This window comes from Somniosus microcephalus, chromosome 3, assembly GCF_052327205.1.
Source record: "Somniosus microcephalus isolate GS21.2 chromosome 3, FLI_Smic_1.0, whole genome shotgun sequence".
Classification (NCBI taxonomy): domain Eukaryota; kingdom Metazoa; phylum Chordata; class Chondrichthyes; order Squaliformes; family Somniosidae; genus Somniosus; species Somniosus microcephalus.
This window is the reverse complement of record NC_140989.1, coordinates 325,417,948-325,444,910: the sequence shown is the minus strand read 5'-3', so window position 1 is coordinate 325,444,910 and position 26,963 is coordinate 325,417,948. Positions and strand designations below refer to the sequence as shown.

The 26,963-nt window shown below is 41.1% G+C and overlaps 1 protein-coding gene across 1 annotated transcript in view; it reads left to right on the top strand.

Annotated features, from left to right (window-relative positions):
• The window catches only part of ccdc24 (coiled-coil domain containing 24), a 144,570-nt gene that overhangs the window by 107,260 nt on the left and 10,347 nt on the right, over window positions 1-26,963 (top strand). The window contains exons 6-8 of the mRNA XM_085983105.1: window positions 701-755; window positions 24,631-24,700; window positions 25,896-26,010. Coding sequence (XP_085839231.1) covers window positions 701-755; window positions 24,631-24,700; window positions 25,896-26,010 — 240 coding nt within the window. The remainder of the gene's footprint in view (window positions 1-700; window positions 756-24,630; window positions 24,701-25,895; window positions 26,011-26,963) is intronic.

The following is a 26,963-nucleotide window of genomic DNA, read 5'->3' as shown; positions in this document are numbered from 1 at the left end:
TCAGTTTAAAGCACTGAAATTTTATTTACACCAGTGTGAGAAGGTGTTTCCACTAGTTGGCATCTACTGCCATGACAATGTTGTAGACTGTAAAATAGGCCTTTAAGAAAAAAATAATAAAATTTGAGTCTGATGCATACCATTTTATAGCTGCAACTACTGTGAATGTTGGACAGGATAATCTGAAGAGAATCCAGGTAATTGCTGAGTGTTTTAATCAAATCTGCAAAGATAATATGCACAAAACCATTACCACTGATGATTTTCAGGCTTGTACATCTAAGAACTCATGAGGAGTTACATTTTCCTGTCCTTTGGTCATCCCATTTTTGGTCAATGTCCAGGTGCATATGGAAGAGTCCATAAACAGGCAGGTTCTGCAGGGATGTGTTCTATTAGGTTGTAATGGTGAGGGCACAAATAGAGTAAAAGCATACATATGCTGTGATATTTATATTATTGAAGTTCAGAGTACCAGTCAATGGCATCTAATTGCCCATGTCAGTAGAACCTCAAATCAGCAATATTTGTTATTGAAGATTATCTACTATGGAAATTTAAGAGATGCATTAAGTTAGCAGATTGTTGCTATCCAAAAGAATGTTTCAGTAACGATCTGAGTACTTCAGCTCCCATGTTTAGATATTTCAAGCAATTCTTTTAAGTTTTAAAGATATGTATGTATCCTTATCTTCTACAGGTCCATTTTACAAGAGGAATGCAATACTTTGGAGAAACATATTCAGTTCTTACAGGTAAATGGTCTTTAAAAAATCTGGTACAATTCACTAGTTACTCGTACCCTATGATGCTGATTTATTTATAAATTCACCTATTCACAAATCTTTGGTGGATCTGGTTTAAAAAAATTAAAAAAAAATCCCATTTTCTCTGCAGTTTATCTGAAGGAGTAGAATTTCCTGCACAAATTTACAAGTAGTTGGTTTTCAGTGAAGTACAATGTTTGAAGATTCCCATATCTGTGTAGAATTACTGTTGCTTGTAAAACACAGGAATTCCTGTAAATATGGGATCACTATTCCATGCCCAACTGCATTTTTACCATTACCTAGCAACCTCGCACACTTCATGTCACAGTGGCATGACTTAGAAATGACATCCTGCATGCCATGCCAGGAAATATGGTTCTACCTTGGATCTGTTTTCTTAATGATTTAACCTCAACAGCTGTCTAAAATCATAAAATTAAGAAAGTTGAACTGGCAAATCAGTAGCTAAAAATTTATAGAGTCTGTGTATTGCTTCGCTGCCACTGATTTGACCAGACAGCGATCTTTTAATTTGTCTTATAATTTCAGGATAATGGTTTGTATTATGGGAATAAATAGATTTCTTTGGGCAGTTTATCTCAGTGAGAAAAGGATGAATGATATATGACAGCCATTGGGTAAACATTGACTCATGAGACCATTCTCGGTATCAAATATTTAGATAAATGGAGAGGGGATGGGAGCGGAGAAGATGAGAGATTCCAGAAATATCACGTATTGATTTTTTAAAAATAGAAGATTGCAACAATGCATATCTAGTTCATTTTGCTTCAGTTCTTTCCAACAGGCCAGATGTGTAGTACTTCTGCCACAAAATGCTAGATACAGAAATTTTGAGACTGGAAAAGTAATTTGAGTCGCAGTGTAATTACATCATGTAATACATTTAATATTTCAACATCATTTTATATCTTAATATAATCAACATATAGCCATTTCTGTTGCGTTCACTTCAGATCCGAGATTTCCAGTCTGCTACATATCCTGTATCCACTGCCCATCATTTGTAATCATACTTCTACCAATAAAATGTTGCCAAATCAAGATCAGGCTTTTCCTGTAGATCATACATTTTCCTCACAAGGATGAAAACAGTAAAATCATAAGTGTTACAGCACTAAAATAGGTCATTTGGTTCACCAAGACTCCCCCAGTATTTTTCTCTACACGAGCCACTCCTACACCACCTCCATACCTTTTAATACTCCTGTCCTTCTGAATTGTGATAGTTCCACATGATTGAAACAAGTAAGCCTTGTTTACTGACAACTACCACATTTGTAAAGAGACCACTCCCCCCCGCCCCCCCACGCCAGTGCACTGAAAATTGCTAGCATAGCGATGCCCAGGAATGCAGATGACCTGCCTGTTCTGTTTAATGCATTCTGTAATGTACTCGTTTTAAAATCACAACAACCTTGAATGGATTAGGCACAGGCATGTGCACAGGCAAATCGATATAGCTACCACCTGTCCTTATTTCCCATTTCTGTATAGAAATTTTGTTTTTGTCCATTTGCCACTTTCTGCTCTCAACTATATTTACTGTGCCACGTAACTTTGTCAGCAAACTTAAATATACACTCTTTATTCCTTCATCTAAGCCATTTATAAATAAAGTGAAAAGCTGATGCTCCAGTACAGATCCCGGGGTATGCCACTAGTCTTTCCTGTAATTTTTTTTCGGGCTGTGCGGCCCCTTCAAAATACCATGCAAGCGCATTTTTTCTATTGAAAAGCCGGCTGCACGGACCCCTGGAGCACTACGCAGCTTACAGGGAACATTGGTCACAACCTGCCAATTTGAGTACATATACATGCTCTCGACTCTCGGTCAGTTTACTTGCAGACCAATTAAAGATTTCCTACTTACTACTTGTGACTGACCAATTCATTTATTTCTTGAAAATTAATAACTCTAATGTTACTGAGTAGCAACTTTGCATTGCAGTGAATTGAATTCCCCATTTTTGATTTACTTGTGGGAATTTTAACCCCTAAGAACGGGTAGATTGAGGGTGGGTGGGTAATTAAAATAGGCACTTTTTAGATCACAACTGCAACGTGGCTCCAACGTGTTATATAATATTTAGGAAAATGTTTGTCTACCTCTAAAATATGACTTCAAATCAAACCCATGGCCATTTAGATTTTGCAATCAAGTTTTTGATATATATATTAATGAGCTGGACTTGGGCATAATTTCAAAGTTTGCAGATGACATGAAACTCGGAAATATTGTTAACAGTGAGGAGGATAGCAGCAGATTTCAGGAGGGCATAGACAGACTGGTGAAATTGAGAGACATATGGCAGATGAAATTTAATGCAGAGAAGAGTGAGGTGATGCGTATTGGAAGGAAGAATTAGGAAAGGCAATATAAACTAAATGGTACAGTTTTAAAGAGGGTGCAGGGTCCTGGGAGTTTACGTACACAGTGTTAATTTGCCTCTTACTTCCAATTTTAAAGCATGGTAACAATGGGTTCTAAGGAATGCCCTTTAGGACTTCTAGAATTTCTGGACCTTTGTGTAGACCACTCCTCCTTTAAGCAATCCTGTATTTGTAGCCTGTGGGAAGATTAATCTATACCTCTTTGGTCATGGGTTGAAGTTCCAGGAACAACTGTGGTATTTTCCAGTCTTATTCATTTATGTGTTGAGTACTGATCAGTTGATGTAAATAATGGACCTGAACCAAGCAGCCCAATAATCAAGCAGTAAGAAAATTAACTTTGACCTTCTGTGGTTATGAATGTAAACCCCAAAACAGTCCACAACTAAATTGCAAGCAGTGGAGATTTCAGTGGATCCTTTTACCTCTGGAATTGGGTTATAATCCAGCCAGACTGATGGATGAGTATCCTCTCTCAACAATGTGTTTGGGACAATCTAACTCCCATTTCCTAGGTGGCACAAGTCAATAGTGCAAAGCTACCCCTTAACTCAGCATTGCATTTCTTTATTTTTGAGCTGTGAGTTTTTATAGCAGTGAAATGCAAAGAGGGATATGGTTTTTTGATGCTTTACAATATCTTCTTTGAATTCTAAAATTACATTTGCTTTTGTCAGACTGTACTTAAGTGAATAGTCAGATGTGAAACTCAGACAAAAAAGCCTTAGAAATCTCCACAAAGAAACTATATATAGAGGAAAGTACCAGAGTTTTCCAACTACTGTCAACAGCTGAATGTTTTCTTAAATGGTCATCCAGACATAATCCCTCTGGTCTTGGTAAAAGTACATTTAGCACAAGGGAGCTATATGTTTTTGAACAGTGTGGACGTTTGCAATATTTATATAATTGAAATAGCTTCTATATAGTGTGTACTGTACCAGAATAAGAGCTGGCACTGAAAGATACAGTACAAGACAGAAATGAATTCATGTACCTTTTCCACTTTATTTTTTATGTTGATTTTCACACCGTCTTTATCTCCCTCATCCACATCAAAATCCAGTATTACGTACCAGAGATCTCTACTTCAGTATTGCTTTCTGACACACCAGAAAATGCTGGTGGTTTTCAGACACCAATCAATGCAGCCTCAGGACATCGCTTCAGGAGTTTCTCAGGGAAGCATCCTTGGCCCAACCATCTTCTGCTACTTTATCAATGACCTTCCCTTCATCATAAGGTCAGGAGTGGGGCTGTTCACTGATGATTCCACAATGTTGAGCTCCATAATATCCATATTTAGGCTTCACAAGTAGGAGTTATCATTCATACCGCCAAGTGTCAGATAATCATCCTTGCTTGACCTTCAACGGCACCACCATCATTGAGTCCCCCAACATCAACAACTTGGTGGTCACTATTGACCAGAAGTTTAACCAAATCAGCCATATCAATGCTGGCTACAGAGCTGGACGGAAGCTTTATACTCTCCATCGAGTGCCTCACCACCTGATCCTGCAAAGCCTCACTACCATCTACAAGGCTCACCTCTCACCTGGGTGCAGCTGCAACAACAATTAAGCAGCTCAACACTATCAGCATAGGGTAGTTTGCTTGATTGGCACCCCACCACCAGATTCAATATTCGCTGATATGGTGTAGCTGTAGTATGTATGATCTACAGGATGCACTGGAGTGACTCTGCAAGCTTACTTCAAAAGCGCCTTCCTACCCTGAAACCTCTACCACCAAGAAGGACAAGAACAGCAGTGTCATGGGAATAGCATCATCTTCCAAGTTCCTCTCCAAGTCACACACCATCCTGGCTTGGACATGTATCTCCATTGCTTCATCGTCACTGGGTCAATGTCTTGATATTCCCCATCTAACACCATTGCTGGAACAGCACCAGCAGAAGAACTGTAGTGGTTCAAGGCGAAGACCCACCACCACCTTGCCAGGGTAACCATGGACAGGCAATAAATATGGCCTTGCGAGCATCACCCAAAGCCTGAGAACAAATATTAAAAAATACCCATTAATGGAGCCTTAAGCAACTTCTGGTCTCTGGCATTGTACTTTAACAAGATTCTTCTATGTTCCATGTCACCATTTAATTGATGGTTCCGTGAATGCATCTCCCACCTGAGAATGGAGCCTAGAGATTTTAATTTTTGAGATAAGCGGATATGTTTCTTAACTACCATCACTACATATTCTGGAAACCATATTGGAAAATAGGTGGGAAAGCTTTAAACCAAACCAAAAAGGTGTTATTTGTGAGTTCTTCATCTGAGACTATTGTGCACCGAATACCACTGGCTATATTACTACTATAATCAATGGAATGTGGTGTTTCATCACGTCACATTTTAAGTATCCAACTAATTTGTGACCCTTAGGACTTTTAAGTAAAGATGGATTTATGCTGCCAGAATGCAATACCTTTTCCCTACTCAAAAATTATGGAAATAGTTGGATTTTAAAGGAATACAACAAGATATAACAGCAACCATATCAGCTGAATATTTACCTACTCCTCCCCCATATTTAGTTTGAAGCCGTATTAGATTTATCTTTTCTATACTGTTTACTATTTAATGTACCTCTTTAAGGACTCCTTTATTTGCTTCCTTTCAAGGCTGGAAAACCTTGGTAATTCCCAGTTTTTCCTCATAACTTAGTCTTCTGATACTAAGGATTATTCTCATGCTTTTCTCAAAACTGTATCCAGGGTTTGAGTCTTGCCAACCAAAACTGGATGCTAAAATTGGAACACTGCTTCAAAGTGCAGTGTGATTAGAACACCGTACAGTTTTAACACAACATCCTATGGCTTGTATTTCACTGTTTTGCTCATATAATTCAGCATTATATTTGCTTTATTGATTGTTGTTTTACAGTGACTGGACATGCCTAAGTGCTGAGTCTACTAATACCCAGATCGCTCTCAACTTCACCCTGGGCTATTTCAACTCTATATTGATGAATTTTAAAAGAACATATTTGGGAGCTGCTATGTCCATAAAGTCTCAGTAGAATTTCCAGATGTTTTAAATCCATTAAGGTGCATTTATAGGAATGACTATGATGCTTTAGTGAAGAATATTAGACCCATTAGTTTTACAGTCCCCACTTGGATGACAGTCACTAAATTATGTTGCAGTTGAACAATAATACCAGCCATGGACTTTGAATGGAAACTGTTCTTTTTTGAACTTGCAACTCCAGCAGCTGCAACTTGTCAGTACAGCTTGTAAGCATATAGATTGGACTATTAATGTGGTTGGCAAGGTTCTCCAATGTTTTTCCATCATTACACAGGAAACCTTTCACAAATGGAAAGACACTTTTGACTAATGCCAAGTCCAACTCTCGCTGTACGTGACAAATAATTTGCAATTTTTTTTTAATAGACTATGGATTTTAGAGTGTTGTCAGCCCACCAATTGAGATTGTAGGTAATATCCCAATTTGATAAGTATTCAAACTAGACATAGCTCTCAAGTGCTATCGTTTTTGTATCCGTAGATTAAATCCCCAGACCATGGCGCTCAACAGCAGCTGTTATCTATCTTATACTGGCTAAGATAACAATTTGCTCTCTTCAGCCTCCATTGGCAATTGGTCATGGGAATAATCTGAATGCCTCTGTGATGTCAATTAATCACGACTGTGGTAATACACCAGGCATCCTTAAAACCTGCTGTATCCTATTGATGTCATTTCATTTCAGCTCTTCAGGATAGCTGATGATAAAATGTTTTGATAGAACTACTTTGACACTCAGCAAAACCTCTTTTCAGCAAAACATTTTTATTAAGATAACCTGACTACTGTATTGCTAAAATAATGTGTAGTTTTTTGACCTATGAATGTCTTCTAATTTCTACAAACAGCAGAAGAAAGGGGCTAGTACCCCAATATATACCAGATCTGAGCACGGGTATTTGAAGATTACAGTATCCATTTTTTTTATTCATTCGGGGAATCTGGGCATCACTGGCGAGGCCAGCATTTATTGCCCATCCCTAGTTGCCCTTGAGAAGATGGTGCTGAGCTGCCTCCTTAAACCGCTGCAGTCCGTGTGGTGAAGGTACTCCCACAGTGCTGAGAGTTAGTGGGTTACAGGATTTTGACTCGGCGACAAAGGAACGGTGATATATTTCCAAGTCGGGATGGTGTGTGACTTGGAGGAGAACTTGGAGGTGGTGGTGTTCCCATGTGTCCATTGCCCATGCCCTTCTAGGTGGTAGAGGTCGCGGGTTTGGGAGGTGCTGCCGAAGAAGCCTTGGCGAGTTGCTGCAAGCGTGTCTTGTAGATGGTACACACTGCAGCCACGGTACGCCAGTGGTGGAGGGAGTGAATGTTTAAGGTGGTGAATGGGGTACCAATCAAGTGGGTTGGATTATGGGAAGTGTAATGGGATAGAAACAAGCCAAGATCTTGGCATATGAGACTCAAGAAGAGTTAGCACACTCAAGACAAGATGAAATTCAGAAAGAGGAGATGGTCAATTAGAGCATGGGTCTGACTGTAAAATGTCTTTAGAAGATAGTGGAAAGAAAATGGACAAAAAGGCTGGAAGCAAACGGGGGAAAGAGAATCCTAGATAGGGCAAGAACTGAAAAGAGTTCAACAAAAAAAAAGACAGCAGAGTAATAAGAACATAAGAAATAGGAGCAGGAGTAGGCCAATCGGCCCCTCGAGCCTGCTCCGCCATTCAATAAGATCATGGCTGATCTGATCCTAACCGCCAATCCACTATCACAGAACCATCTCCTGAATCTAACAGAATTAGACACACGAAATAGGAGCAGGATCAGGCTACACGGCCCCTGGCCCGCTCCGCTACCCACAGGGCCATGACCGATCCGAACCTAGACTCATGTCCAAATTCCTGCCCGCTCCCCGTAACCCTTAATTCCCCTTTACTTCTAGAAAACTGTGTATTTCTGTTTTAAATTTATGTAATGATGTAGCTTCTACAGCTTTTTGGGGCAGCATATTCCATGGACCTACCACCCTCTGAGTGAAGTAGTTCCTCCTCATCTCAGTTTTGAAAGAGCAGCCCCTTATTCTAAGATTATGCCCCCTAGTTCTAGTTTCACCCATCATCGGGAACATCTTCCCCGCATCCACCCGATCCAACCCCTTCACAATCTTATATGTTTCAATGAGATCGCCTCTCATTCTTCTGAACTCCAATGAGTAGAGTCCCAATCTACTCAACCTCTCCTCATATGTCCATCCCCTCATCCCCGGGATTAACCGAGTGAACCTTCTTTGTACTGACTCGAGAGCAAGTATGTCCTTTCTTAAGTATGGACACCAAAACTGTACGCAGTATTCCAGGTGCGGTCTCACCAATACCTTGTACAACTGAAGCAATACCTCCCTATTTTTATATTCTATCCCCCTAGCAATGAAAGCCAACATTCCATTGGCCGCCTTAATCACTTGCTGCACCTGCATACTAGCCTTTTGAGTTTCGTGCACCAGGACTCCCAGATCCCTTTGTACTTAAGTACTTTCCAGTTTCTTGCCATTAAGATAATAACTTGCTCTACGATTTTTCCTGCCAAAGTGCATAACCTCACACTTTCCAGTATTGTATTCCATCTGCCAAATCTCTGACCACTTACTTAGCCTGTCTATGTCCCCTTGCATGTTTTATATGTCCTCTTCACTCAGTACTTTCCCTCCCATCTTAGTATCATCTGCAAACTTTGATATGTTACACTCGGTCCCCTCCTCCAAATCGTTAATATAGATTGTAAAGAGTTGGGGACCCAGCACTGACCCCTGCGGAACACCACTAGTTACTGATTGCCAGTCTGAGAATGAACCATTTATCCCAACTCTCTGCCTTCTGTTAGATAGCCAATCCTCTATCCATGTCAGAATATTACCCCCAATCCTGTGATTTTTTATCTTAAGCAATAATCTTTTGTGTGGCACCTTGTCAAATGCCTTTTGGAAGTCTAAATACACTACGTCCACTGGTTCCCCTTTATCCACCCTATATGCTACTTCCTCAAAGAACTCCAGCAAATTTGTCAAACATGACTTCCCCTTCATAAAACCATGCTGACTTTGTCCTATTAAATTATGATTATCTAAATGTCCTGTTACTGTCTCCTTAATAATGGACTCCAAAATTTTACCTACCACAGATGTTAGGCTAACCGGTCTATAGTTTCCAGCCTTCTGTCTACTGCCCTTTTTAAATAAGGGTGTTACATTAGCAGTTTTCCAGTCGGCCGGGACCTTTGCCGAGTCCAGGGAGTTTTGGAAAATTATTACCAATGCATCCACAATCCCTACCGCCACTTCCCTCAAGACCCTAGGATGTAAGCCATCAGGTCCAGGTGATTTATCCGCCTTGAGTCCCATTATTTTACCGAGTACCACTTCCTTAGTGATTTTGATCGTGTTTAGCTCCTCCCCCCCCATAGTCCCCTGTTTGTCCAGTGTTGGGATATTCTTAGTGTCCTCTACTGTAAAGACTGATACAAAATATTCATTCAGTGTTTTTGCCATCTCCATATTTCCCACCACTAATTTCCCGGTCTCATCCTCTAAGGGACCAACATTTACTTTAGCCACCCTTTTTCTTTTTATATAACTATAAAAACTCTTACTATCTGTTTTTATATTTTTTGCTAATTTACTTTCATAATCTATCTTCCCTTTCTTAATCAATCTTTTTGTTATTTTTTGCTGTCTTTTAAAGTTTTCCCAATCCTCTATCCTCCCACTAGATTTGGCTACCTTATATGCCCTTGTTTTTAGTCGAATACTATCCTTAATTTCTTTACTTAGCCACGGATGGCTGTCTTTTCTTTTACACCCTTTTCTTCTCAGTGGAATATATATTTTTTGGAAGTTGTAAAATAACTCCTTAAATGTACACCACTGATCATGTATCGTCTTACCCTTTAATTTATTTTCCCAGTCCACTCTACTCAATTCCGCTCTCATACCTTCATAGTCTCCTTTATTCAAGCTTAGCATGCTTGTTTGAGATCCAACCTTCTCACCCTCTAATTGAATATGGAATTCAACCATGTTATGGTCACTCATTCCAAGGGGATCCTTTACTAGGACATTTTTAATTAATCCTGTCTCGTTACACAGGACCAGATCTAAGGTTGCCTGCCCCCTGGTCGGTTCAGTTACATACTGCTCAAGAAACCCATCCCTAATACACTCAATGAACTCATCCTCAAGGCAGCCCTGCCCAATTTGATTTGTCCAATTAATATGATAGTTAAAATCCCCCATAATTATAGATGTTCCCTTATTACAAGCCTCAACTATTTCCTGATTGATACTCCGTCCAACAGAGTTGCCACTGTTCGGAGGCCTATAGACTATGCCCACTAGTGTTTTTTTCCCCTTATTATTCCTTACCTCCACCCAAACTGTTTCATTATCCTGATCTTTTGACCCAATATCATTTCTCTGTATTACAGTGATTCCTTCCTTTATTAACATAGCCACCCCACCTCCCCTTCCTTCCTGCCTGTCCTTCCTGATCGTTAAATAACCTGGTATGTTTAATTCCCAGGCATTGTCACCCTGCAGCCATGTTTCTGTAATGGCCACAAGATCATACCCATATGTAGGAGTAATAGGAGAATGGTGGAAGAAAAAGAGAAACTGAAGTTGAACTGTTATTCAAAGGAGAACAACAGAATAACAGAAATCCTAAGGCTTAAAATATCTTTCAGTAGCAAAATAGAAGAAAAAATTACAAACCAGAAACAGAAGAGAATTTGGATAAATTGATGGAGAAATGCAATAGAAGATGAAAAATAAGAGTAAATAAAACACATGCTGGGAGGAAACTAAAAACAGGGAATAAAACAAGAGCTAATGTAATGGGATCAGTTATTACAAGAGGAGCTGAAGGTGGTTTAAAAAAATAAATGGAGGCAAGTGGATGTTGGAGTAGCTACACGAGAAGTTCTGCAGTAAAACACGAAGTGGAATTGTTCAAAAGGCAAAGTTTTCACATGTATAAAACCGTTCATTATATTACATTACAAAATAATATTTTGTTAAATTTCATCTCATTGGAAGTACATGTCAAACTTGTAAAGTGAAAGGCATCAACAGCATTCCGTCACCAAATTACAGAATGCACTGTTAGATTTATAATCTTTAAATAAAGAACTAGCATTTATATTGGGGAAAGGGCAGAGAGCTGACACGGGCTGAATGGCCTCCTTCTGTGCTGTAACCATTCTATGATCCTATATCGCACCTTTCACAACCTCAGGACATCACAAAGTGCTTTGCAGCCAATGAAGTACTTTTTTTTGAAGTGTAGACACTGTTGTAATGAAGGAAATGCTGCAGCCAGTTTGCACACAGCAAGGTCCCATAAACAGCAATGTGATGATGACCAGTTAATCTGTTTTAGTAATGTTGGTTGAGGAATAAATATTGGCCAGGACACTGGGGAGAACTGCCCTGCTCTTCTTCAAAATAGTGCCATGGATCTTTTATGCCCAACAAAGCAGGTCAAAAGACAGTGCAGCACTCCCTCAGTACTGCATTGAAGTGTCAGACTAGATTGGAGTGAGACTTATACCCATAAACCCTTTTGACTCGGAGGCGTGAGCGCTACCACTAAGCCACAGCTGACACCATTAAGGACAGGGCTCCAGAATCTGTAAATAGATGGAGAGCAAATGGTGAGTCCTACAGTGGGCACAATTATGAATGCTGAGGGAGGCGCAAAGGGAAGCTGCGGGCTCATCCAGGAGGCATTTGAGCCTTGGATAATTGTAGGAGAAAAGGTTTACTGGGGAGTAATGATGGTTGGGAAGAGAGATCAAGGAAGGTGTGGTTGTGGAGAAGGGAAGATAAAAGCTGGCATTGCTGGATGAGAGAAAAGGAGGAAAGTGGAACACGACAGCTGAAAGAGAAAGGGGAGTAATAGGCTTGGGTCTGGAGCGGCATTATCTAGCTCTACTTATCTACCACTTCTGCAGATTCTGGTAAGAAAAATCTTTTAGAATTTAGAGATGTAAGCGGTTTTTGATCCTAGCCCAATTGCTAGACGGATGGTTCAAATCACCCCCGCCTTACGAAAGTTCTATACCCGGGAATAATTATTCAGAGTGTAAATGAAATAAGTCACGGACAGGAATGCTTCGGTGAAAAATCAAACTTATATTTATTTGGTCTAACATACACTGGCTAAAACATGCACTACTAAACGAAATCACTGTCCCTGTGGAGAATAAAATCCAGATTTCAATCAACATACATACAGTACAAAACTGGGGACTATAACCAGCAGTAATTCCTTGTTGCTATGGTGGACTATAATTCCACCCCTATCAACGAATTACCCAGTTGCATAAACCCCTTCACCTGGCTGAACCAAACGAAGCTCCCACCCTCGGAATAGCCCAAAAGCTTCACTTCTGAGAGACTATGCTTACCCCCACATGCGGTCGGTTTCGATCGCTCTGCTCGTTGGCTTCTCTGGTAGTTCGATCTTGTAAGAGCAGGAAGCGAGAGAGAGAGAGAGTGTGGTGGAAAAGAGTCTATCTTTATAGTAGTCCCTATCTTTTCCCGCCAATCTTTAAAATCCATTTGCTTCTAAGCACTCCGGTGCTTAATCAGTGATGAGTCATCCTCGGACCCATGCATATTGGGTTAATGGCCCTAAATCTGGGACATATCTTTCGGTCTTTGTGTTGGGGAAAAAAACTGGCTCCCTTTTGGTTGGGTGAGGCCAGTGGGTTCATTGTTCTGCTTGTCTTCTGAGATGGAGGTGAGAAGTGCTTTGCATATTAAAGTGGTTTTTCTAATCAAGTTCAATGGCCCCCTTCCTTTTTCCAGGACTGTCGGGTGAACCCATACATACTGGATGACGGACAGTCCTTTTGTTACAGCCAACTGCCATGCGTTCTCTTGAGTTTTAACAAACCAGTCTTTCACGTATCTGCACAGGGTGTTCCCATAACAGGGAAAATACACTCAGAAAAATCCCATAAAGTCCACAAAAATATTCTTGACTGAGTCCATTCTTCAGAGACTTTGCGATCTCTTCAGAGAATACCTACCATTTCTGAATGTGTGGATGGAGGAGGGAGTGTGCTGCAGGCTGGTGCGTAGTGTTGGGTGGAACCCCTACTGTAATCAACGAGTCACAACATTCAGGGGTATTACCATTAGAATCCTGAGATCATGTATTGTTTTATTGATATAATAATCAATTGATCTATCTCTGATCAAGCAGGGCTAGAGTGCAGGAGGATAATTGGAGTGGATGGGGGAGTGGGGAGGAATGGGACTGGGGGAGTGGAGGAGGGGGAGAAAGGAAGAGAGGCGAAAGATAAAGGTAGAGTGAGTGGAAAAGAGAGGGGTGGGTAAAGGGTGAGAGAAGGAGAGGGGGAAATGAATGGAAGACTGGACTGAGGGATGGGGGAATGAGAACAATGGTAGACTCTCTCTGGGTCTGGTGCTCGTTGGGAAACTGGTTAGGTGCCGAGCGATTGGCTGAGAAGTGCCTCAGGAGAGGATTGGAGATTAAAGGGTGTCTCAACAGGAATGTGGTTTGAAGGGCTGATCAGTACCTCAGTGGAGAAGGAGTGCATACCTGGAAGATGTTTCAGTTTGTGGGAAGGTAGAAGGGGCCACAGAGTGGGGAACATCGGAAGTAAATGAAGTGGCAAATAGGTGGTAGGGGAAGAAAAATGGCAGATGTGGCAAGAGCTAGTGCGTGACGGCAAGAAATGCAAGAGCAGCTGGCAGATTTAAAGAACAGTAAAGTGGCCAACAGTGGTTGGGGTATCTCTACTGCATGGCATCTTTTAATGAAAACCTGCAGTACACAAAATGGCCTCATCAGTGTGGTATCTGCCTCCGGGGATACCTTACTGCAGCTCCTATTACCACTTGTATAGTGATGGTAATTATTTGGGGAGGGTTTGGGGCATAAGTTGGGGGAAATGGGTTGAAGGAATTAGCCACATTCTCTACTCCATTTACCACACGCTCTACTCCATTTACATGTGGTGAATTGGGCTCTCCACAGGCCTTAAAGGGATTTCTTGGAAAGATGTATTTTTGAGGTGATGGCCTTTAAGAAGTCCTTTTACACCTCAAATCTGCCACAAAATAGATGTGAAATCAGAGGAGAATTCATCCTTACGTCAGTGGAATATCAATTTTGCTTGCTGCAAAGTGTTTTTTCTGGTTCTATCTTAAGCATCTTGTCACTGAGACTGAAGCTTTTCCACGCCTATGATACAAAAGTGCACTTTACTGTTTAAGTTTTAATAATTTCCTACATTTCTGACAATTTTTGCCATACTTACCACAAATACTTGATGTGCACTTGGGGCACTGTTTAAATATTGCAAATTTTATTCATATATTATGCCCCAAACCCATCTCGAATAATTACTGTCACTATACAAGTGGCAGTAGGAGCTGTAGTAAGCTATCTCTTAGGCACATACCATACTGATGAGACCATTTTTGTGTGCTGCTACTGAAGGTTCGTGTTATTTTCCCTGTATATTCATTTTAGTGCTTTGGAGGTTCAGCTAGGACTCTTGCTGCTAGTTTTAATCAGCTTTGTTCAATGTATTGCTTTCCATGGGGGAAATGGATTTCTCAGTGGGAATCCCTCTATTCTTATGCTACGAAGAGGAGGAGGAGGATGGGGAAATGGAAGAGACTATATTGGAAGCTTTTAGACAGTTGCCACAGAAAGCATCTCTTCCCTACATGCATATACCTACTCACCAGGCTCTACAAACCAAAAAGGGCTTTTCTGACCGAGGAGAAATTATAATGGGGAATAAGGAAATGGCAGAGAAATTAAACCAATATTTTGTGTCTGTCTTCACCGAAGAAGACGCAAAAAACCTCCCGGAAATAGTGGAGAGCCAAGCGAGAATGAGGAAGTGAAAAAATTAGTATTAGTAAGAAAATAGTACTGGAGAAATTAATGGGACTGAAAGCCTATAAATTCCCTGGACCTGATGGCCTATATCCTAGGGTGTTGAAAGAGAATAGCAATGCATTGGTTGTCATCTTCCAAAATTCCATAGATTGTAGACCGGTTCCTGCGGATTGGAAGGTAGCAAATGTAACCCCACTATTTAAGAAAGGAGGGGGAGAGAAAATAGGGAACTGCAGACCAGTTAGCCTGATATCAGTAGTTGGGAAAATGCTGGACTCTGGGAAATCATGTTTGATGAATCTGTTAGAGTTTTTTTAGGTAACTAGCAGAATAGATGAGGGGGGACCAGTGGATGTGATGTATTTGGATTTTCAGAAGGCATTCTGTCAGGTGCCACCGAAGAGGTTATTAAATAAAAAATAAAAGCATGAGATTGGGGATAATATACTAGCATGGATTGAGGGTGGTTAATGAACAGAAAACAGTAGGAATAAACTGGTCATTTTCAGGGTGGCAGGCTGTAACTAGTGGGGTACCGCAAGGATCAGTGCTTGGTCCTCAGCTATTCACAATCTATATCAATGATTTGGATGAGGGGACCAAATGTAATGGCCCAGAAATTCGGGTCGGGGGCTTCCAGCGGGTGTAAGCCCCCAACCTACACTTACCTAGTGCGCCGGCTGTTGAGCTGTGGGCCCCCGTGGAATTCCGATCCTGGGCCTGCTCCAGCTGCCGGCGCGCAGTGTTTGTGTATCCCAGGGGCGCAGTTAGTTCAATGCGTCCCGTGGGATCACGTGGGCCATGGGGAGCCAATCGGAGCAGGGAATGCTCTATTCATAAGTTTGACAGGAAGTGCTGTCAAAACTTAGAAATACTACGGGCCCCAAAACATCACTAAATCTTCAAATAATTTTTTTTTTAAATCACATTTTTTAAATAAATTATAAATTACATGAAATAACTATTTTAAACAATAATTTAAATTTTTGAAAAAAATAATTTTATTTTCTAACGGGGCTAAAAATAAACTTACCTTTCTTTAAAGTATTTAAAAATAATAAACCTGTGGGGAAAAAATGTTTTAATTTTAATTAATTCACCACTTACCTTGTAAAAAGCAGGCCTTGCGTCTGCTTTTTAAATATGTAACTTATGAAGACTTGCCCTCCCGGGAAAAACTGCAAAAGAAAACGTAAGTTCGATACGCACGCGCAGCCTCTCCCACGCACGCGTTCGAACTCTGAACCCCTTTCAGGGGAACGGAAGTGCCGATTTCCCGCGCATGCGCAGTGCATGCAGGAAACCGGCACTTCCATTGGACCTACGGGTGAGTACCCCGTGCGTACTCACCCGTGGAGACCCGAAGTTCTGGGCCATTTAATATATCCAAGTTTGCTGATGATACAAAGCTAGGTGGGAATGTAAGTTGTGAGGAGGATGCAAAGAGGCTTCAAGGGGATATAGACAGGCTAAGTGAGTGGGCAATAACATGGCAAATGGAATATAATGTGGAGAAATACGAAGTTATCCACTTTGGTAGTAAAAATAGAAAAGCAGAGTATTTTTTAAATGGTGAGAGATTGGAATATGTTGGTGTTCAGAGGGACCTGGGTGTCCTTGTACACGAATCACTGAAAGTTAACATGCAGGTACAGCAAGTAATTAGGAAAGCAAATGGTATGTTGGCCTTTATTACAAGAGGATTTGAGTATAAGAGTAAAGATGTCTTACTGCAATTATATAGGGCCTTGGTGAGAACACACTTGGAGTATTTGTACAGATTTGGTCCCTTTACCTAAGGAAGGATATACTTGCAATAGAGGGAGTGCAATGAAGGTTCACCAGACTGATTCCTGGGATGGGGGGATTGTCCTATGAGGAGAGATGGAGTAGACTAGGTGTATATTCTCTAGCATTTAGAAGAATGAGAGGTGATCTCATTGAAACATACAAAATTCTTACAGGGCTTGACTGGGTAGATGCAGGGAGGATGTTTTCCCTGGCTGGGGAGTCTAGAACCAGGGGTCACAGTCTCAGAATAAGGGGTCGGCCATGTAGGACTGAGATGAGGAGAAACTTCTTCACTCAGAGGGTGGTGAATCTTTGGAATTCTCTACCCCAGAGGGCTGTGGAGGCTCAGTTGTTGAGTATATTCAAGACAGAGATCAGTATATTTTTGGATATTAAGCAAATCAAGGGATATGGGGATAGTGCAGGAAATTAGAGTTGAGGTAGAAGATCGGCCATGATCTTGTTGAATGGCGGAGCAGGCTCGACAACAGCATTGGCTGTACCAGTCAAGATCCGAACTGCCTTGTATTTCTTTGCAATTGGATCCTTCCAGGCAGCATCAAGTGGCTTTTGCCACGTTAGTCAGCCAGTAGCTCACAAATGGACCAAGAGGTCACTCATGCTTTATTCAGGAATGCTACATAATTCATATCCTTCCCAATGGCAGTAGAGTAACAGTGAGATAGAGCTATCCCGCTACAGACTGGCAACATTCTCACAGGTGCAAAGAGCAATTGACACAATGCATGTGCCAAATCACTTTATCCTACACATCAATGCTAGAAATTCTGGAACTTGCCATGATGCTTTCTTGACGCAGTAGTCTACTATACCAGCCCTCATGAGTCAGAGCCATGTAACAGAATGATGACCAGGGCTATGACTCTAGTAAGACTTCTGCAGACAAAGTGGGACAACCGATATAAGGATCATGCCACTACAAGGTGTGATCAAGCAGACTAAAAGCATTCACCAGCTGCCTTTAAGGTACCTGGATAAATCTGATGAAGCCCTGTAGTACAAGCCAGAGTGACTCTCAATAATTATTGTAAACTTCTGGGTACTTCAAAACTTTGCAATAAAAAAAAGATTGCTGCTTCTGGAAGGTGAAGGCAATGATGATGAAGAGGGTACACAGGAAGGAGTGGACATGGAACAGGACATCCATCAGCCAGAGAAAGGCAAAGACAACTGATAGCCTAATGCTTTCAATAAATAAAAACTGACTCCACAAATAATGTTGCCACACCTGCCTACTATCTCCTTGCATGCTTACAAAATTCATTATGATCAAGGACTTGATCCTTTGTAGGATGGATGTCTACATTTCCCCTGCTATCATCCAAACTCCCAAAATGAAAGCATGCATAGAAATGCACTCAACTGTATGCGTACAAGCCATGTTTACAGAACAAAAAGTGCCATAAATTCCTCAGCCTGTCTACACCTACTTAATAACACTGTGCTACCTCACTTCCAACTTTGCCATCTCCAACAGCCTCTCCTGTCTGACTGCCTATAATGTCTAAGGCCTCCTCTTCCTGCAGACTTAGGGTGCAAAATTAAGATTCACAGAGCCTGTCTTTTGGGTACTACATGTGGCCTTGGAGGTCCAAAATGGTGTCTGTGGCATGCGCGCGCACTTTTGATGCGAGTTGCTCTGGACGCCATATTGGTGAGGGCATTGGCGCGTGCCTGCCGGAGGTATGCAGAGTACATAGATACATAGATACATAGAAGATAGGAGCAGGAGTAGGCCATTCGGCCCTTCGAGCCTGCTCCGCCATTCAATGAGATCATGGCTGATCATCCAAATTCAGTACCCGGTCCCTGCCTTCTCCCCATATCCCTTGATCCCTTTAGCCTTAAGAAATATATCCAACTTTTTCTTGAATATACTTAATGAACTGGCCTCCACCGCCCTCTGTGGCAGAGAATTCCACAGGTTCACCACTCTGGGTGAAGAAATTCCTCCTCATTTCAGTCCTAAATGGCTTACCCCTTATCCTTAGACTATGACCCCTGGTTCTGGACTCCCCGGCCATCAGAAACATCCTTCCTGCATCTAGTCTGTCCAGGCCTGACAGAATTTTATAGGTTTCGATGAGATCCCCTCTCAATCTTCTAAACTCCAGTGAGTATAAGCCCAATCGACACAATCTCTCCTCATACGTCATTCCTGCCATCCCAGGTATCAGCCTGCTGAATCTTCGCTGCACTCCTTCCATGGCAAGAACGTCCTTCCTCAGGTAAGGCGACCAAAACTGCACACAATACTCAAGGTGTGGTCTCACCAAGGCCCTGTACAACTGCAGCAAGACATCCTTGCTCCTGTACTCGAACCCTCTTGCTACGAAGGCCAACATACCATTTGCCTTCTTAACCGCCTGCTGCACCTGCATGCTTACCTTCAGCGACTGGTGTACAAGAACACCCAGGTCTCTTTGCACTTCCCCTTCTCCCAATCTATTACCATTCAAATAATAATCTGCCTTCCTGTTTTTGCCACCAAAGTGGATAACCTCACATTTATCCACATTATAGTGCATTTGCCATGTTTCTGCCCAATCACCCAACCTGTCCAAATCGTGCTGGAGTTTCACGACATCCTCCTCACAGCATACCCTCCCCCCCAGCTTTGTGTCGTCTGCAAATTTGGAGATATTACATCCAATTCCCTCGTCCAGATCATTAATATATATTGTGAACAGCTGGGGTCCCAGGACCGATCCCTGCGGTACCCCACTAGTCACTGCCCGTCACTCGGAAAATGACCCGTTTATTCCAACTCTTTGCTTTCTGTCCGCCAACCAGTTCTCTATCCAAGTCAATACCTTGCCCTCAATCCCATGTGCCTTAATTTTGCACGCTAATCTCTTACGCGGGACCTTATCGAAAGCCTTCTGAAAGTCCAAATACACCACATCCACTGGTTCTCCCTTATCTATTTTACCAGTTACATCCTCAAAAAATTCCAGTAGATTAGTCAAGCATGATTTACCTTTTGTAAATCCATGTTGACTTTGTCCGATCCAGTCACTGCTTTCCAAGTGCTCTGCTATTACATCTTTTATAATGGACTCTAGCATTTTCCCCACTACCGATGTCAAGCTTACCAGTCTATAATTCCCCGCCTTTTCTCTACCACCTTTTTTGAATAGTGGGGTAACATTAGCTACCTGCCAATCCATGGGTACCGTTCCAGAGTCTATCGAGTTCTGGAAGATGACCAGCAATGCATCTACTATTTCTAGGGCCACTTCCTTAAGTACCCTGGGATGTAGATTATCAGGCCCTGGGGATTTATCGGCCTTCAGTCCCATCAATTTTCCTAACACCATTTCCCTACAAATACTGATTTCTTTCAGTTCCACCCTTTCATCAGACCCTATGTTCCCCGGCATCTCTGGGAGATTATTTGTGTCCTCCTTTGTGAAGACAGAACCAAAATATGTATTTAGTTGGTCTGCCATTTCTTTGTTCCCCATTATAAATTCCCCCGATTCTGACTGCAAGGGACCTACACTTGACTTCACCAATCTTTTTCTCTTCACATATCTATAAAAGCTTTTACAGTCAGTTTTTATGTTCTCTGCAAGCTTACTCTCATATATTCTATTTTCCCTTTCTTAATTAATCCCTTTGTCCTCCTTTGTTGAATCCTAAACTGCTCCCAATCCTCAGGATTATTGCTTTTTCTGACCAATTTATATGCCCTCTCCTTGGACCTTATGCTATCCCTAATTTACCTTGTTAGCCACGGTTGGGTCACCTTTTTTGTTTTATTTTTATGCCAAACTGGGATGAACAAATTCTGTAGTTCATCCATTCAGTCTTTGAATGTTTGCCATTGCCTATCCACCGTCAACCCTTTGAGTGCCATTCCCCAATCAATCCTACCCAACTCGCTCCTCAGACCATCATAGTTTCCTTTATTTAAATTGAGGACCCTAGTCTCCGAGTCAACTACTTCATTCTCCATCTTAATGAAGAATTTGATCATACTATGATCGCTCCGACCCAAGGGGCCTCGTACAACAAGATTGCTAATTAATCCTTTCTCGTTACATAATACCCAGTCTAAGATGGCCTGATCTCTGGTTGGTTCCTCGACATATTGGTCCAGCAAACCATCCCGTAAACACTCCAGGAATTCCTCCTCCACAGTATTGTTACTCATTTGCTTGGCCCAATCTATATGTAGATTAAAGTCACCCATGATGACTGTTGTGCCCTTATTGCACGCTTCTTTAATTTCTCTTTTAATGCCATCCCCAACCTCCGCCTTACTGTTTGGAGGTCTATAAACCAATCCCACGAATGTTTTTTTCCCCTTAGTATTTCTCAATTCTACCCATACAGATTCCACCTCATCAGAGCTAATATCCTTCATTACAATTGTGTTAATCCCTTCTTTAACCAGTAATGCTACCCCACCTCCCTTTCCTTTTTGCCTATCTTTCCTGAATATCGAATACCCCTGGATGTTGAGTTCCCAGTCCTGGCCTTCCTTGAGCCACGTTTCCGTAATCCCAACCAAATCGTATTTGTTTACTTCTATTTGCGCAGCCAATTCATCCACCTTATTACAAATGCTCCTCGCATTAAGACACAAAGCCTTCAGGCTTGTTTTTTTAACGCTCTTAGACCTATTAGAATTATTATTTACTGTGGCCATGTTTGATTTAAACCGTTGATTTCTCTGACTGCCACTTTTGTTTTTCTCCTTCCTATCTTTTGCTTTTATCCTTCTTTCCCTTTCCTCTGTCTCCCTGCTCAGGTTCCCAACCCCCTGCCATTTAGTTTAAACTAAAGTAGGCAAATCAACCTGCAGTTTTATGTGCAAGAACAAATTAGTTAGGCTTTATTTGTTCAGTGTAATTTAATCAGTCGATTGGGAACTTTGCCATTTGTTGACTCATTTAGTCACAGCCAATGGTTTACAGTGGTGCTTTGTTTTTCCAGTTGAAAGCAAAATAATCATAAGGCACAGGCAAGTAGCATCCTGTACAGCCAAGATACATACGATAGCAAAATACTGCGGATGCTGGAAATCCGAAATAACAACAGGAAACGCTGGAAAAACTCAGCAGGCCAGGCAGCATCGGTGGAGAGAGAAACAGAGTTAATGTTTCAGGTCGATGACATTTCGTCAGAACTGGGGAAAAAAGCAGGAAATGGAAAGCAAGTTTGGGGGCTGGGAAAAGGGGGAGGGGATGATAGAACAAAAGGGAAGGTCAGTGATGGGATAGGAAGCAGGAGACATTGAGAGACATTAAGAGATATCCAAGGCAGGGGGAGGTGGAAATGGGACAGGCTAAGGAATAAAGGATGGCTCTAGATAGGGTGTGAATTGAGTTGGCAGAATGAAGGACAGCTGAAGGGAGGGAAGAAAAAACAAAAAGTGTGGATAAAGAAGCCAAGATACATAGTTCCCGCCCTTAAGCGCTTAATCGTTCCAAAGTGCTCCACATAGAACAGCACGAACATCAAGCAGGGGTAGGAGAGATGATTGAATGCACAGTTGAAAAGATAGGTTTTGATGAGAATTTTAAAGCAAAGCAAAAGAGGTTTAGAGAAGGAATTCCAAAGAGTTGCACCAAAACAGTTGAAGGTTCTACCACCAACAGGGGAATGGTGGAAGGGAGAGTACACAAGAAATCAGAGTCCGAGGACCATAAAGTACAGGTGGGGATGTGGGGCTGGAGGGGTTTAGAGCTACCAAACAGGAATTGCCACAAAGCAGACCAAATTGCCCAAATAAGTTCTTCATATTGTTTACCTATGTATTTTATTCTCATGTCTGTATAGAAAGCTAAAAAAATAATTATAGCATAACAAACATAAAAGATTATGCAAGTATGGAAAAGTCACTAAGCCTACACACACAGAGGTTTGCTATTCTCTAAGTCTGCTTCAGTCCCCGAGTTAGAATTTTCACCTGGGTTTTGGATATTGGGAATTTCTAGCTCTTGTGAGAGGACACTGTGCAAAAGAGGTGAATCACGGGAGTTGGAGTTTCCTCTCTGCTCCTGTGGAACTACAATACCCAGAGTGCATCATGACAACCCATAGTATATGACCATAAGATAGAAAAGAATCCTTGAACTGGGCTGGATTTGCAGTCCTTGTTGAGAAAGGCTATGTGAGATGCATGGTGGGAGTTGTAGTTTTCACCCGGCTGCTGTGGAACTACAGTACCCAGAGCAGCATGACAATATGTGTTGCATGACAACCGTGCAGAGCATTTTCAAATAAAAGCTGAGGGATGAGCAGCAGTGGGAGAAAAAAAATAAAAAATAACAATTTTTTCAGAATTATATTTAGTATAAGTCATCAAATTTTGAATCCGATCTGAGACTCTGAAGCCAGAGTCGATCTGTCTGTCGGTCAGGCTCGGACCATGGCAAATAAGCAACTGTTAAAGGTCCTGGTCATTTTGAAAAATTGGTGGTGGGAAAAGCCTTGCTGGTGGGTAAACCCTCCCCCCTGGTGCATATGCCAATGACATCTTTCACAAGAATTACAAATCCACCATCTTTTAGAATCATGCATGTTACTAAGAAAAAGAAACAAGGAGGAAAGAAAGAGTAAACAAATAAAGTACTTTCAGCTGAGGTAAACATTGCAAATCCATTGTGAGGATAAAGCAAAGAAAATATAAAGTAAGTAACTGAGAATAAGAAGTTTTGCGGAGAGAAGAACAAAGAAAGTATTTACATCTTGCCAGTTTTGCGAAGTGGTAGGTAAATAGTATAAATGTTACATCTCTGGGACCTGTATGTTTCGGTATCATAAAACGGATAATATTTTACCTTGTATCAGTAAATATCATAAAACACACTCAAGTTCCTGAACTATGGGAGATCTAGGAGATATGAAAAAAATGCACACATTATTTTCACTGCCCTTGTTTATCCTGCGTCTCAACTTGCTGTTTTTTTTTTCTGTTACAGCTATCCTTCCTTAATCAGTAGCAGGCCACACTAAAGTTAATGGGGTATAAATTTGTCTTGGGCGTTGGTACAAAACAGGCAATAGAAAGTATTTGGCTGAACACCAATTCTGCTAAAATAATTGCTGTGTTCAACTAAAATCCACAATAATCTAATGTTAATTATTAGTAGTGTGGAAAAAAGAAGTGAAATGTCATTACATGCTCTGTCGGCAAGAAAAATAATCTATCCAATATTCAGGAATTCCTAGTACGATAGCAAAATACTGCAGATGCTGGAAATCCGAAATAACAACAGAAAATGCTGGAAAAACTCAGCAGGCCAGGCAACATCCGTGAAGAGAAATTAGAGTCAACGTTTCTGGTCTAACCCTTTGTAAAAAAAAAAAAAAAAGGGTTAGACTCGAAACGTCGACTCTAATTTCTCTCCACGGATGTTGCCTGGTCTGCTGAGTTTTTCCAGCATTTTCTGTTGCTATTTCAGGAATTCCTATATGAGTTCACTTTGATCCTAATGGCGAATACTGAACAAATGTAAAAGAAAGACGATCAATGCCTATGATGAAATGAAATAAAAAGTAAACAACACAATTGAAAATTACAAAAATAATAAATAACATTTTTAAAACAAAATTATTAAAATAAAATCTAATTTGGTATCAAAAGCTTATTGTTACTTTAGAATTGGAGGAACAGATATTCACTTCGTTAAGGAATGATAATTGTGGGACTTTAACCCTTCTTCATGTTATCTGCAGGAGTACTTAGAAGAAGAGCATAAGTACAGCTTGAACCTTATGACGCAAAGTGTAGTGCCATCAATTGCAGGTATGTTCTTTTCCACTGTGTGGGTTCTGAGCTCCAAGTTATACTGGCAAGTATCCAATATATGTCAACAAAATACTCTACATTGGAAACAGTGGTATATGTGCAAAGATTAGCTTACAATGAAAGGATGAGGATTTTCTGTAAAACATGTGTTTAATAATAACATTAAAATACAGGAAACTTTGTGTTATCCGGAGGCTAAATGTCCGGCAAGCTCGAGCCACCAGCAAAAATCAGGAGCCATTTTGTTAGGTTTTTTTTCTTCTCGTGGCTTTTTTTTTTTCCAACAGTCAGGCTCTGCAAAGTCTCTGTAGCTTAGCAACAGCTTCAGAGAGACGCTTCCAAGGTACGGGCCGACTGTTTAGAAGCTGTTGCTAAGCAACAGTGTTTGTTGTCAGATACGGAGATGAAAAGCTCCGTATGCTTCAACATTAACGCTGGTGTGTCCGGCAGTTTTGAGGGAACGGCAACAGCTCGGTCCCGTCGGTGCCGGATAGAACAAAGTTTCCTGTAATAGTTCCCCTTCATGATTTTTACATCTCCTAAATTCCATAAATCTATAAACTCATGAGTGGTTGCTGATAGGTTTGTGGATTTTTATATAATTATTCTCTTTGCAAACTCCCAGTATATATAACCGTGTCAGGCAATAACAATATAGAATCAGAAAGGATACATGAATCAAAATAGAGGCACTTACTCTATGGCTAATGATCCTCCTGCTTTCCAACTTCACAAAATAAAAACCGTGCAGAATATGAATAGTCTTGAATGCAGAATTGGCCGAGAATCAGTAGAAAATGTGATGACCTAACTGTGGGGTGCATTGTATGTGTCAGAAGATCTTCCGGTTTTGTCTATCTAGGACCAGCTTTTCTTGCCCTGTTTTATGAAAATACTTCAGAAGAATTATGATGACTTCAATAAATTCAATCTTTAAATCAATAACCGTATTTACCTCAAGTAAATGCTAAAAACCATTTTATCATTACTTAATATGTACCAAATACTACCCTCCACCTAGCCTGTGTTATGTCTGAACTAGATGCTTATGCTGTTTGGAATAAAAGGTAAGTGATTTTTTTTTCTCCTCCTCTAAGTTCTCACTCTCCCTTCATGTAACTCATACCACACTGTTTGAGAGGGAGCATTCGGTGCGTCTGAATGTTCTTAAAGCTTTTGTTTTCATCTTCAGAACTGAAAGAGGAACGGAAAATCCTAGAACGGGATCTGCAGCTGACGCCATCAATACAAAGCCTGGTACAGATTCAGAAACCACCTGGGTGCAGGTCCTCACAGAGATCCTCCAGGTAACACATATTCAGAGCTCAGTTTCCTCCTCAGATCATAGATGAGCATGGAGTCTCTGCTGTTTTACGGCCACAGTGCTCTGCTTGGCTGAACGCTATACCTTGAGATTCAGCTGATGTTGGTCAGATTCAATTTGAAAATCCCCAAACTAACCAATCAGAACTCTCAGAATGACATTCGTGTTAATAAAGCATTCCCTCCCTTTTGGTCAAGAACATACTAGAAAGTCAGAGACCCCAGTCTTGGGAAATCTCTCATATTGATCAAAAGAAATGTGAGCTATCCCAAGGTCCTGAAAAACAACCACATCTGTATCTTTAAGTGGTTTTGACATTTGCATTTCTGTTTAAATGAGTGTTTTGAATTAAACTCTTTCTAACTCTTCTAGCAAAAGCCTACCCTTCACATCTGTAAACCTAACAAATTGATAACTATTTTAAATCAAGAGTAAATAAATAACATGAGGAACTTCATGAGTGCTGCTTCATGATGTTTATGGTAGGGGACTCAGCAATAGTAGTACCCTTGAAAGTCAGGGGTCAAGGAGCTGATTGGATCTTTTCTTGTTGGAGATGGTCATTACTTGGCACTTACATAGCATAAATGTTACCTGCTACTTGTCAGCTCAAGCTTGGGTGTTGTCCCGCTGTAGGCTGGCTTGGAGTGCATCATTATTGGAGGAGTTGTGAATGAAGCTGAACACTGTAGAATTGTCATCCTCATCTTATAATGGAACCAATGTCATTGATGAAGCAGTGGAAGATAGTTGGGCTGAGGATTCTTCCCCAAAGAACACCTGCAGCAATGCCCTGGGGCTGCAATGGTCACCCTCTGGCAACCGTGACAATCTTACTTTATGTCAGTATAACTCCAGCCATTGGAGGGTGTTCTCATTGGTCCCGAGTGACCTAATATTTCTAGGGCTACTTGGTCCAAACTCGATCGAATGTTG